Genomic DNA, 13,694 nt, shown 5'->3' with positions numbered 1-13,694 from the left:
ATATCTTTTTTTTTTTTTTTTTTTTTGCTTTGACTTATTTCATTTCTTTACTCTTTTATTTCTTCTGTATTTATCCACTCTTTTATTTTCCTTTCTTTCTATCTCTTTTATTACTAAACTATATATATATATATAAAATTGACCCCGTTTATTGATGTATTCATTTTCCTTTATAATAATATAAAAGTGTGCATGTATATATATGAAAACCCTGTAATTAAATGAGTAATAAAGAAAAATAAGTAAGAAAGGAAAAAAAAGTAAAGTAAACATCTCTCCCCCTTCTTTTTGTAAGATGTAAAATCTTACATGTTTAATATTTTAGAAACGAGTGAGCTTTATTTAAAATAAAGCTTAGGAAATAGCAAAATAGGACAGTAAACATTACCAGTCACTAATATTATTCTAGGTCACTCACAAGGAATTGAAAATTAGACAAGGTTGAATTAGAGAAGGGAGCGGTAAGCTATTAGCAATTAGAGGTACATTTCAGTTCCCACCGTGGCAGCGACTACTGGCATGCAGGTGCGAATAACTATGGCTCTGAAAGAACAAAGGGCTGTAGACTGAACATTGTCGGACATCCCTTTGTCCGGTGACACCTAAATATCGGCCAGGTAGTAAATACGGGTCAAATTACTCCGGTTAGCAATCTATTTGCATCTGACTGTCGGCGATGGCAAGGTTGTTAAATCATGAAAAATAAATCTGCTAAGTTTAACGAGGGGTGGCGAAGGTGACGGCGAACTTCAAAGCAGCGGATTGCCTGGGAAAAATTTGGAAATTTATTAAAATGAGCTCTGAATATACAGCTTGAGAAATTTTAAAGGACGGATAGGAAATGATGAAAGTTGACAAAAATGAGAAGATTGGGTAAACTCAGAAAAAAGGCGGGCAGGAATTATGAGGGGCGTTGCTGAATTCAGAGTAACAAAAAGTGAGTGAGCAGGTGGAGACAGTTCCCCCAGTTGGGCTTTATGTGGGTGGTTATGAAGATGAAATAGAAACAGTGAAAACCCCGAGTTGAGTATGTGGAAATAAGTTAGGGGAGACGCAGTTGAAGTTTTTTTCGTGTTAGAAAATGTGAGAACAGAGATCCAGCAGTTGAGCTTTATGTGGTGGTTATGAAGATGGGTTAGTAAAATCAGATCCAGCAGTTGAGCTTTATGTGGTGGTTATGAAGATGGGTTAGTAAAATCAGATCCAGCAGTTGAGCTTTATGTGGTGGTTATGAAGATGGGTTAGTAAAATCAGATCCAGCAGTTGAGCTTTATGTGGTGGTTATGAAGATGGGTTAGTAAAATCAGATCCAGCAGTTGAGCTTTATGTGGGCGGTTATGAAGATGAGTTAGAAACAGTGAGAACCCCGAGTTGAGTATGTGGGGGGTGTGTGGAAATGAGTTAGGAAAGACAGAGTTGAGTTTTTGACAATGTTAGTGGGAAAATGAGTAATAAGTTGTGTAGGGTTAGATAAGTCCTGTCCTATCCTGTCAGTCAGCAGGGAAAGATCTGACAAAGTTAAGATGGAGTAGTGAAGGGTTAGATAAGTTTAGTGCAGTCTGTAAGTAAGGAAAAGTTAGTGGAGTTTCATAATAGAAGAGAACAGTCGAGTCAGTCCATCATCGGAAGGCAAGGGTAGTGGCCCGTATGCAAATAAGTCAGTCCGTTGTCGGAAGGCAAGGGTAGTGGCCCGTATGCAGATGAATGAAGTGTAAGGAGAATAAGCCTGTCCGTCGTCTAAAGGCAAGGGTAGTAGCCCGTATGCAAACGACTGAAGTGTATGGAGAAATAAACCTGTCCGTTATAGGAAGGTAGTGAAAGTGGCCAGCGTGAGAATAAGTAGAGTAAGGAGAAAAATAACCCTAGCCCATCATAAGAAGGCAGTGATAAAGGCCAAGGAAAGAAATAACCCTAGTCCGTCATCTGAAGGCAATGATAAAGGCAAGGCGCAGATAAGTGAGCTGAGAAGGTGAAGTTGTAATCCCGAGTCCGCCAGAATATCTGAACCAAAGGTTAAGTAGCAGTATCGAAGACTAGTCCATAAATTCCTAAAAGTCACAATGATGCCCTATCCAGACGTAGACTACAGACCATGGAGAAACTTGAAGTTCTGAGATGAATGCAGTTGGTAAACGATGATGCCATTCCCAGACAAGGAGCTGAAGTCCCCAAAACGGAGAAATCCGATTCGTAAAATTAAGTAAGTGACTAGTTATATAGTATTCTCCCTCACAAATAAAGGACTTTTGGAACTCTAATATCAGATTAGTATAATGTTTAGAAAGATGTTAAGGGAAGGATATACAAAGATATAAATATATACATAAATATAGAGATAAGTCAGATGATAGTTTTGGGTTTTGATTAATGTATAATTAGACATATGTAGAAAGGCAAAGGAGAGAAATTTGATATTTGTTATTAGTTATTGTCTAACATATAGGTATGATATATTTTGGAAGGGAAGGGTAGAGAAATACAGAGAAAGAAATAGCCTTATGAATGTAGCTAACCCTTGGGACCAGCATTAGTCCAGAAATTGGTGTCAAATGTACTATCTGTCTTGATTAAAGAAAGTTGTGAAGTTATATTCCCCAAGACAAAATGGGGCACTAATTAAAACGGAAGTTAAGAGTGAAATTCCTAAATCAATTTATAAGGTAAGGATTTGATTTAAATAGGAGAAAGGGTGTACCTAATCCTCTTAAGTAATTATTGTTCATGTGTGAAGAAGAAGCTATAGCAGTTTTTTGTAAAGATATTAAGTTTGTTGTGTATAAAGAAATAACCTTTCTAGTGTAAAACCAATGTATTTAATTGCCATATATAACTGATAATACATAGGCAAATTTGAGTAATAATAATATGTGCTTGAGAGTTGTTAATTTTTATATTGTGTATATAAGTGTAAATAAAATGTTATGTTATATATTAATGTGTGTGTTGTTTGTCATTCTTGAACACTCAGCCTGTCCGAAGGGAATTATAAATAATTGAGAAGTTCCCTTAAATCTGGAATTCTCCTGTAAAGTAAAGTCAGATGTCAAATAAGGTGGACAAGAACTCATATAAGGGAACAAATAGTAAATAATAAAAACAAAATAAATAATAATTAAAAAGAAAAATAAATACAAAATATATATATCATTCTTGTTTTTCCACCCCCCACATTTTGTTGCTATAGTTATGTACTGGCTATTTTTTATTCCTATTTTATATATTTTAATTATATTACACACACACACACACACACTTCACTGAAAGAAACATTAGGAACAAAAGAAAGTGTGCACATGAATTCTGGATATTATAAGAACGTTGCAAGGGATCAAATATAGTGATGGGAATAGACATATTCCCATCCTTGCAGTTTGTTCATATATTGTGCGCATTATGTAATGTAAGCATCTTAAACCATAATATATGCATGGAGATGATGGAGCATACTGCGGGTGAGATAGTAAATGGAGTTCTCGTGAAATATTTGTTCATCCTATATCCACATGTACTGCAGACATAATGTGTAGGCAGGCACATCCCCTCATTGTTGCTGTCCATTTGGTTAGAGATCTGCATATAAGGAAGGTGTGCTTCATATAGAAAGTCCCTTATGATCTTTGTGGTAGGGAGTAGGTCATTATTGTGCTACAAAACACTTCCTGGAAGGTTCCTGAAGTAACAATATAACCAGTGGTTCCAGAACAGTATCAGTGTGTTGGAAAGCATTTAATGTGCCTGGAAATTGAATTAGAAATGTGCACTTCATAATTTAATCAACTATTAAGAATTAGATTGAAACTGTTCCATATTTAATAAGGGTTAATTTTCTAATATAAAGGTTTACAGTAAAACTACCTTTTTCGTATTCAAGAATCAGTCAATCAGTAAAAGTTGTTGTATATTATTCATTAATACTAATATATGTTTAATTATAGTTGAATAATATTTATATAATTTTTTCCCAAGCTCTTTCCCAAAAGCAGTACAGTCAAGCAGTGAATCAAGTGACAGTGATTCTGACAGTACTGACAGTCAAGGCTTATCACCTGCACTGCGACCTAGATTGCAACATAAAATCTCATCAGAAACTGTGATCTTAGATCCTCCACAAGCAGATCCAAGAAAAAAGTAAATATCCAGTGTTGTTTTTTTTAATAATATATACTTTGGAGTGGGGGGAAATAAAAATGTTTAGCCACATTTTTTTAGAGCCATGTTGGAAGTTCATTTATTTTTTATTTTTTGTTCATTTTGAATTTTTGACCCTCATTTCAAATTAATACAAAAGTTTCCCAGATAAGCAATGTTATGTTGCCAAAATTTCTGCCTATTGTTGATAGACAAGAGTATTGTGTCTCATGATCATCATATCTCAATTATATTTAGAAATCTAGATATGCATTTGGCATAAAAAGTATTTACTTAACATTTATACAGGTGATTATAATTGAAGTTCATCGTTTTTGCTGCCTGTAGGTAGCAAGCCATAAATCATCAAGAGATTAAATTTGAAACAGCCAGTGTCTAGACCATGGGTTGAACTGGAAAATTTTATGAATTTTATGAATTTGTTAGCTTTCAGTAGGACATATGTAGATCTGTTTTTGAAGGTCACTGTTTCTTTGATGTATAAATTATCTTATAATTCTTTTATAAGATAATTTTATCTTTTATCAGTGTTTCCAACTAAGTAGACAGATTAATAATTTATGGCATGTACCCTTTAATTTTGAGGGAGATGGCAAGAGCACATTGAACCATTAATATTAATTATGAGAGCATCATTGGACTCAAGAGAGATTCCCTTGGATTGGAGAGATGCCAATGTATTGGCAGTACACAAAGGCAGTTCTAAGAGTGAAGTGGGTAACTACTAGCTAGTCAATGTGACTTTAGTGATAGGGAAAATCATTGAGGCAGCATAACAGTGCAATACAGGATCATTTAGATAGAAATGGAATTCATAGTTTTCTAAAAAGAAAATCATGTTTAATTTGACTGGTTAGTTATTTTGACAGAGTCATTTAATGAGCAGGATGTAGGAATTATTTTTGACATTTACTTGGATTTCAGCAAAGCATATGATGCAATCCTACATGAGAGATTATGTATAAGCTAGAACCATTGTTGAAACGACAGGGAAAATTGTTAGATGGATTGCAGGATGGCTATAGGGTAAAAGGCAGGTTGTGATTAATTATTATTCTTCAAATTGGACTAATGTATGAGGTGGCATTTTCCAAGGATCAGCACTGGGACCGTTGTTTTTTTTTCCCTTGAATTACATCAATGAAGGTATTGAGGGTTTGATGTCAAAATTTGTAGATAATGTCAGGATCAGTAGAGTTGTTAATGATAGTGCCATGCAGAGCTTCAGGAAAACTTAGATAGACTTCAGGGATGGTCAGAAAAGTGGTAGCTGTTTTAATATAGCAAAATATAAAGTTTTACACTTTAGGGAATAGCAATCTCAAAATAACCTATACACTTAGTGAGATTGAACTAAAGAACAGTAGAGGAAGAAGGAAGAGTTATGATACATTGAAAATGAAGTTCTCCAAATATTGGACAGGCAGCAAGGAAGGCTGTGGTGTTCTATCGATGATTTATCAAACCCATGTGTGGCAAACTCAAAGTTTAGTGTTAATAAAATATTGTATTTTTAATAATCAATTATGTACTTGACATTACTGATGCAACTGATGAATTGAAATGGTGTTCCAATGTGCTGAAGTCCATTCCGAACATTGGTCCAGACCAGCATTTTTCATGTTTTTTGAGTTAATGGAACACTTCAGCATGGTTAAGAAATTGCTGAAACACCAAATCTGTGTAAACTTTACTTCATTATTCACTTTTAGTATAAAAAATCTTTTTTCTGTGTGACTGCAAACAAAATAATTCAGATTAATTATATCCCAAACATTTGTGTTTAGTAAATTTATTAATAAGTTTTCATTTTAATGTTTACCAAAATATTGAAAGGTAAATAAGTATTAATTTTTGTGAAACATTTCATGGAATGCTTGGGCAATGTGCACAGCATTGGTTGAAAAACACTGGTGTAGATCATGTGGAAATAACAGACACAAAAAAAAAGTGATGCCAGGGGAGCTTGGTACTACATGCATTCATTATTGCAACATATTTTTAATGACATGACTAATTATGTGCATGATGGATGTGATAAAAGCAGATGCTACAACACTAGCAAATGAACATGATTTGTAGTGAAAGATTGTGCTCTGTTAGTAATACTCTTTTACCAAAACAACAGTAACACTTGGCTGCACCTAAGGGAGTACCACCATTTAATTAAAAGAATGAGAACACTTTCCTGCACAAATGATGAAGGAATTCAAAGAAACCAGTGATTTGTCTGTAGCACCTGGCAGAGATGCTACCCAGTTGTAACTGCTGTTGTTGGTGAAATCACTGTTGCTCTGGCCAGTGATGCTGCACAAAAGTGCACATTGGTTTGCTGCATAGCTATATTATTCAATAGGCAGTGTAAGCACTGTGCCTAGGGCCTACTAAATCTAAAGGGCTTATGAAAAAATTTGAGCATCTTTTTCCTTTCTTTGTATGATAAAAACTTTAACAAAGATTTCTTTTCTTTTATACTGAAGTTTACAATAAAACGAGGTTCAGTAGGTCACAGTTTTACTGGCGCCTCCATAGCCAGGTGGGCAGGAGCAGCAGTGCGTAGCACACGCTTCTTGATTAGACCAGGGTTCAAGCCCGTGACCACCAAATAAGGAGGATGCGGAAAAGGTCAGGAAATGACCACCGCATATGCCCAGGAGGCAATATGGCCCTTGAGTTGCTAATGCTCCTAAAAACCAAATAACAACAACACGGTTTTACTATTATTATATGCTCATTATTGCTTCTTTAATTTATTATTCAATGTTTGTAGAAGAATAAGAGAAATTTACCGCAATATGATACATAGAACACTTCCTAATGACACTCTGCAGTTTTTATTCAATGAGGCCAAAATACTTAGTGTCCAATAATTATACTAAACTATTAATTGCAGAAACCATCGAAATTCAATTACGTAATAAATCTATTAACATTTATCGTCCATATCTAATCTCTGATTCATGGTCTTTTATGCACATGCGTGAAGACAAATAATCATGATCTTTTATGGGCATCCGTGAAGACAAATAATCTTTCTATTTAAGATTCCGGCTCACACATACTCTGTTGTTGTTGTTATTTGGTTTTTAGGAGCATTAGCAACTAAGGCCATATTGCTCCGGGGATATGCGGTGGTCATTCCTGACCTTCCCGCATCCTCCGTATTTGGTGGTCACGGGCTCGAACTCCGGTCTAATCAAGAAGCGTGTGCTACTCACCACATACTCTGTAATTTTAATTCCTGTGAAAAAAAACAGGAGTGTCATTAGGAAGTGTTCTACGTATCATATTGAGGTAAATTTCTCTTATTCTTCTACAGATATTGAAATACAATGTAGAATGTATTGAGCATTATAGCTCTGTTTTACACTAATCTTATTTATTATTCAGTGTACAGTATGATTAGTGTGAACATATGCAAACTAATGATTACCATCGCTTTCAACATTTTTAATTTGTAAGAACAAAATGTGAGAACATTACAATCAGCTGCAACAGTAAGGTCTGTTTCATATCATTTTGCTTATCTACTCATAGACATCAGTATATCTAGAAAAAAGGATCCATGAAAGTGCCTATAAAGTCAAAGTTCCTAGATCCTACATGGACCATAATCTGTTCCTGGTTTTCTTGTGCAGAATCCTGTTACAACATCTACAGTACTCAGATAATCATATATTATCTTAATACTTTTTTTTTTTCTTCCCAGTATTTTCAGCATTAGCATTAGTAGAGGAATATGATGCAAGAAAGCAAGCTTATACAGCATCAGACAAAAAAAAAAAAAATTCCAATTTCACCCATCCATTCGCTCCAAACGTTTGTCCACTTCTTCCTTGAATTTATTTAAGCTTTCAACTTCCACAATGACAGATGGAAGTTTGTTCCAGCAATGAACTACCCACTGGCTAAAGGCAAATTTTCGCACATCAATTTGAAAGCTGTCTTTCCTCAATTTCAGTTTATGCCCCCTCAGGTTTGCAATCTGAGCAAGAGGAAGAATCCTATCAGCATTGAGCCTGCTCAATCCATTCAAGGCCTTATACACCTCAATTAGATCACCTCGCAGGTACCTTTTTTTTTTTTATGAAAACCCCAAACACGAAAGGTATTAAAGCCTATAGTACTTAGTACCGTGCATGGGTTGAAGGAGACGTATGGGGGGGGGGGGATGCCGGAAACTTTGCTCTAGAGACTAAACATGGATTTCACCACTTCAAGCCTCCAATAAGCAAAGTGGTGGTACCTAGTCTCAAGACGCTGAAATTTGCAGAACTTAAGCCTTTCTTTGTAAGAGCACCCCTTTGTTCCCCTCACCAGTCTTGTTGCCCTTCTCTGTACTTCTAGCAACTCTACATACAGGCGCATTATAGCCTTAGTTGCTAATGTGCGAATAAAACCCAACAACCAACCAACACTACATCATTCCTAAAATGAGGCTTCCAGACCTGTATGCAGTACTCAAGGTGTGTGTGCCCAATCATTGCCTTATACAAGGGGATAATCACCTCCTTATCCCTGCTAGCAAAATTCCTGTATATCATTGACAAGACCCCATGACCTGTTCTGGCAGCCTGTCTGCACTGCTCAGAAAACTTCATATCTGAGTGCAAAATTACCCCGGATCTCTTGCATTCTCCACTACCCTGAGTGTAACACCGCACAGTTGATACATTTCTCTGGAGTTACTGCTACCCATATGCAGTACTTTGCATTTGTGAATGTTAAACTTCAGTTGCTACTTCTCAGCCTATCTGCCCACCTTTTCTAGCTCCTGTTGCCGTAGCATGCTGTCATTAACAACCCTGCCAACCTTTGTATCATCTGCTAATTTCGACATTAATCTTGATATACCATCATACCATCATCAATATCATTGATAAATATACAAAACAACAATGGGCCCAACACCGAACCCTGGGGGACACCACTAATAACGTTAGTCCACGAAGAGCAGTGTCCATTGATTACCACTATCTATCTTCTCCCACTCAACCATCCTTTTATCCATTGTAGCAACTTGCCCTTAATGCCATACTGCTTCAATTTGTACAGTAGTCTTTATGTGCAACAGTATCGATGGCTTTCCTAACATCCAAGTATAGTATATGATATCAAAATTATTTTTTGCATCCAGTTCCTTTGTGACCACGTCATAATATCCAATCAAATTGGTCGGACAAGACTTCCCCTTAACAAACCCATGCTATGTCTGAATTATTACGGTCTTGTCTAGATGATTCTACAATGCTTCTTTAACCAGTGACTCCATATTTTTACCCCGGAACAGAAGTTAAACTAACAGGTCTTTAATTACTTGTGTCACCCTTTGATCTCCCTTGAATTGGAGATGCATTTGCACATTTCCAGTCCATGGGGACCTCCCCTGAGTCCAATGATGCTCTCATAATTATGGCTAAGAGTTTGCTTACTTCCTTTGCCACCTCCTTTAATATAACTAGACAGATCCCATCCACCTGGGATGTATGAGATCTGTCCTTCCTTATGCTTAACTTCAACAATTTCTCCTCCACTTTGTTCTCAGTTATTAAAAAATCATTTAACTCCCTGTTTTTTAAAATATATAGCAGCAAACAAAAATTATTAGCAGTAATAGCTATTTAAAAAACTACCATGTAAAGCTAAATTTTATTTTAAAGGACAGAGCCCAGTAAAGAAATGAAAGCAGCCTGCAAAGTTCTTAATGATTTCTTGAAGAAACCATCAAGAGGAAGTGAGAAGAAAATAGTAAGTCCTTTGAATTTAAAATGCTTATATTTCAGTGTTATGTACATATTTCATAAGTTTCAGAATAAACCATTAAGGAGAAATTCCTGTAGCATGTAACTTTGAAGTTGAGCCAATTGTTTAAAAGACAAAGAATAAACGAGCTTCAATTTTTTATTCTTCATGTGTTCATATTAATATACTTTAAAAGTTCTATTAGAAAAATTCTGTGAATATAATTTAGAAATACTTCACTTTTATGAGAGAGCATTTGATACCACATATTTACTTTATCCATTTCATCTTGTCTTGTCTTGTCTCATCTTCTGTCTTGAATGAAAGAAACCGGCAATATTGAAATGGAAATCCTAGACTAGAACCAATAAAATTATGAGGAATATCCCAAAAATAATGCATGCTATTCGAATATGAGCAGCTGCTTGATGCCATATTGTTGGCTATAGTACAAAGGGTATTAGGAAAGTTTTGCAATACAGCTTTGTTTATTTAATTTTTTCAAAGTAATTTCCTCCACATTCAATACACCTCTCCATCCTCCGAAACCAATCTTTAAACCAGTTCTGCCAAGTTTCACTAGGGAGTTGTTGTTTGTTTGTTTGTTATTTGGTTTTTAGGAGCATTAGCAACTAAGGCCATATTGCTCCGGGATATGCGGTGGTCATTCCCTGACCTTTCCGCATTCTCCGTATTTGGTGGTGACGGGCTCGAACCCCGGTCTAATCAAGAAGCGTGTGCTATGCACTGCTGCTCCTTCCCACCTGGCTACGGAGGCGCCACTAGGGAGTAAAGCACACTCGTTGTCCCAAGCCCATAGAAGGTCCTCATCACTGGAAAACCGCCTCCCTTTTAGCTTCATTTTCACATGCGGGAACAGTGCAAAGTCGCAGGGAGAAAGGTCTGGACTGTAGGGAGGGTGCTCGAGAAGTTTCAGTCCTGTCGTGGTCAAATATTCGGTGCAGGCTTTGGCGCGGTAAGCTGGAGCATTATCGTGATGGAGGTACCAGGTGTCCATTCTTCACTTTGGCCGCAGGTTTTTCATAGATCCAATGACTTTAGGCAGGCATTGTTCAGTATACCACTTAGCTGTGACTGTCTTCTGCGTGTCCAAAACGACACGTTCCACAATTCCACTCGATTTGAAAAATACAGCTATCATTTTCTTCTTTACAGATCGGGATTTTCTGACAATTACGGGTGTGTCGTCATCATCAAAGACCCAAACTTTGTTTTGAGCCTTGGTCGGCAGATCGTAATAGTACAGCCAAGTCTCGTCACCTGTCACGATGTTGTTCACATACCGAGATTGTCCCTTATCAAACTTTTTTAACATCTCCCGGCACCAAGTCACACGTCGTGTCATCTGCTCTTCAGTCAGTTGATGCGGCACCCAGAGAGAACAAAGTTTCTTCACGTGCAAATGATCTTGCAGAATCGAACAAATTGCTGGTGCATTTAGGCCCAAAGTATCCTCTATCTGTTGGTAGGTCACTCGCCTGTTTTCGTCAAGCATTTTCCTCACAGCAGTAACGTTTTCCTACGTAACTGACGTTCGTGGCCTTCCCGGCCTCTCAGAATCCTCCAGAGTGAAATTTCCCCTTTGGAATTCTCTATACCACCTGAATATCGTTGTACGATGTGGACAATCATCATCTAGTGCAAGAGTCGTTTCTTCTAAGCACTGGTCTATGTTAAACCACGCACGAAATTATACCGCAAAACTGTCCTTATCTCATTTCGTGACCACGATGCCATCGCAAGCACTTTACACTCTCACTACTAATGAATAACTGAGCCCATCGACTTGGCGCGGCGGCTACTATGCACGAGTATGAACATGTCTCAACATGCAGCAACAAGCAGCTTCCTGTGATCATTGTTGCGTCATATTGCAAAACTTTCCTAGTACCTTTGTATCAGTTGTAAGTTCGACATCTAGTAAAAGTTTCATAGAGTTTTCATTATTGGGAGCACTTTGTAAGCTCTAAAAACAGCAACTTCAGCTTTGTGGATCTCAGTCTCAAGACTAGATAGCAATTTGTTATTTTTATTGCAGTATGTAAGGCTTTAAAAGACTGTAGTAAATTAAATAATGGGGCTATGCTTCTTTTGCAAGGAACAAAGGGATGCACACCTAAATTAAGAAAGAATAGTTGTAGATCTGATATAAAAAAATTCTCTTTTATCCTAATTGTTTGATTAAATTACTACTTAATTTGTAGGAAATGGAGAGCTTACATAATTTAAGGAGCTTTCAATTATGAAAGAAAACAAGGTTGCAAATTTAGAATTTTGATAAATAAGAGGAGTAAAAATAATGATGACTGAAGTAAAATTCAGAGATGAATATTGAATGGCATATATTAAAATATCTTCTAACTCTTGAACTGTGGCAAAATGGAGTATTTTAGACAGAGGTTAACTTTAACTTAGAACATGGCTTCTTACTGCTGCAAAATCCCTTGTTTTCACCCTTGTTTCAGGACAAGTAGGATTGGATGGTTATCTTGTGAGAATGGGAACAGTATGAATCTTCACTGTGTAGTTTTCAGCTTCTCTTCTATTCTTTTGGTGAGTGCCCAAGTTTCACTTCCACAATTCTGTTTTTATTATTTTATAGATGGCTCAACTTTCCCATTGCTCCATGTACATCTTGCCATATCTCCTGCATAATTTGTGATGTCGAGTCGCCAACTGTTTTTCTCCTTAGTATTAACTTAATGTAATATAAGCTATAAATAAACAAAAAGTCACCAGTTTTGACAGGATACTGGTTGGTGAAACGAGGCGTAGGTTTAAAGATCGTCGGGGAACACATGAATGCTATAAAGACGCGGATTATGGAAAGTCTGCTGTGGCGGAGCATTTTTGGGAGAAGCATCGCAGATCTCCTGAGAGGATGCTGTCATCGTTGACCGTGCTCATAGTTCTGGGACTGCAAGTGGCTTGAGAGCTTACGAATTTGTTCTTCCAACAATAATTCCATCAATAGAGACAGGGGAATTCGTATGCACTCCCTCTTGAGGCGGTGGCCCTCGGACGGGATGATCAGTTTCGTCTGACACGCTCCCGAGCCATTTCCGGTTCTAGTACACATGAGGGGAATACTGCCCAGGTTCCGTGGAACCATGTGCTGAGTGCCGTGAGCCTGCTACTACTTAAGGATGTGTTGCACAATAGAAATGCACTGTTGAGAAAGGAGGTGGATGCCTCTGAAAGCTACAGTATCCAGTATTTTAAGATTTTAGTCTCATTGTTTTATTTATTTTATCGTATTTTATTTTAATGCTTTTATTTGTACTATACTTATTGTAAATAGATTATTTCACCGTATATTTTATATCTCAGTTTTATTTATTAAAAGTGTACGAGTGTAATCATTGTGAATGGGATACTGTGGCCTGTTTGTTCGATTCAATTGACTATCTAGCGGTCGTCCTGCAAACAAAATTTTAGATCTGTACCTTCAAAATGTAAGGAAGATTGGATCTCTCCAGGATGTCCATCATAACCTCAAAAGGCATCAATTATACTACATGATGGAAGAGATGGGGCTTGTGGAACTTTGCTCTGGAGACTAAACAAGGGTTCCACCACTTCAAGCCTCCAATAAGCAAAGTGGTAGTATTGCACCGGTTGATGATAGTCATCTACTACCTAGTATTGCCTGGTAGCACAGGGGCGGTATTCCTCTGTGTGGTGTGGGTGCTACACCTCAACCCCTGCTTACATTGGTTCGCACTTGGGTGGTCACCTCCAGTATGCTAGGTGCTGTGTTTCAGGACTTGCACAATGGGGTT

At 37.1% G+C, this 13,694-nt stretch overlaps 1 protein-coding gene across 1 annotated transcript in view; it reads left to right on the top strand.

Moving 5' to 3' along the window:
- LOC150086046 (uncharacterized) overlaps positions 1-13,694 on the top strand; it is a 195,246-nt gene that overhangs the window by 138,308 nt on the left and 43,244 nt on the right. Inside the window, exons 7-8 of the mRNA XM_090374343.1 lie at positions 3,967-4,128; positions 9,810-9,897. Of these exons, the coding sequence (XP_090230469.1) occupies positions 3,967-4,128; positions 9,810-9,897 (250 nt within the window). The remainder of the gene's footprint in view (positions 1-3,966; positions 4,129-9,809; positions 9,898-13,694) is intronic.

This window comes from Mastigoproctus giganteus, chromosome 5 (genome assembly GCF_048544385.1).
Source record: "Mastigoproctus giganteus isolate SK-2022 chromosome 5, ASM4854438v1, whole genome shotgun sequence".
Classification (NCBI taxonomy): Eukaryota; Metazoa; Arthropoda; class Arachnida; order Uropygi; family Thelyphonidae; genus Mastigoproctus; species Mastigoproctus giganteus.
The sequence above is the reverse complement of the archived record's forward strand: the minus strand, read 5'-3'. Positions and strand labels throughout refer to the sequence as shown.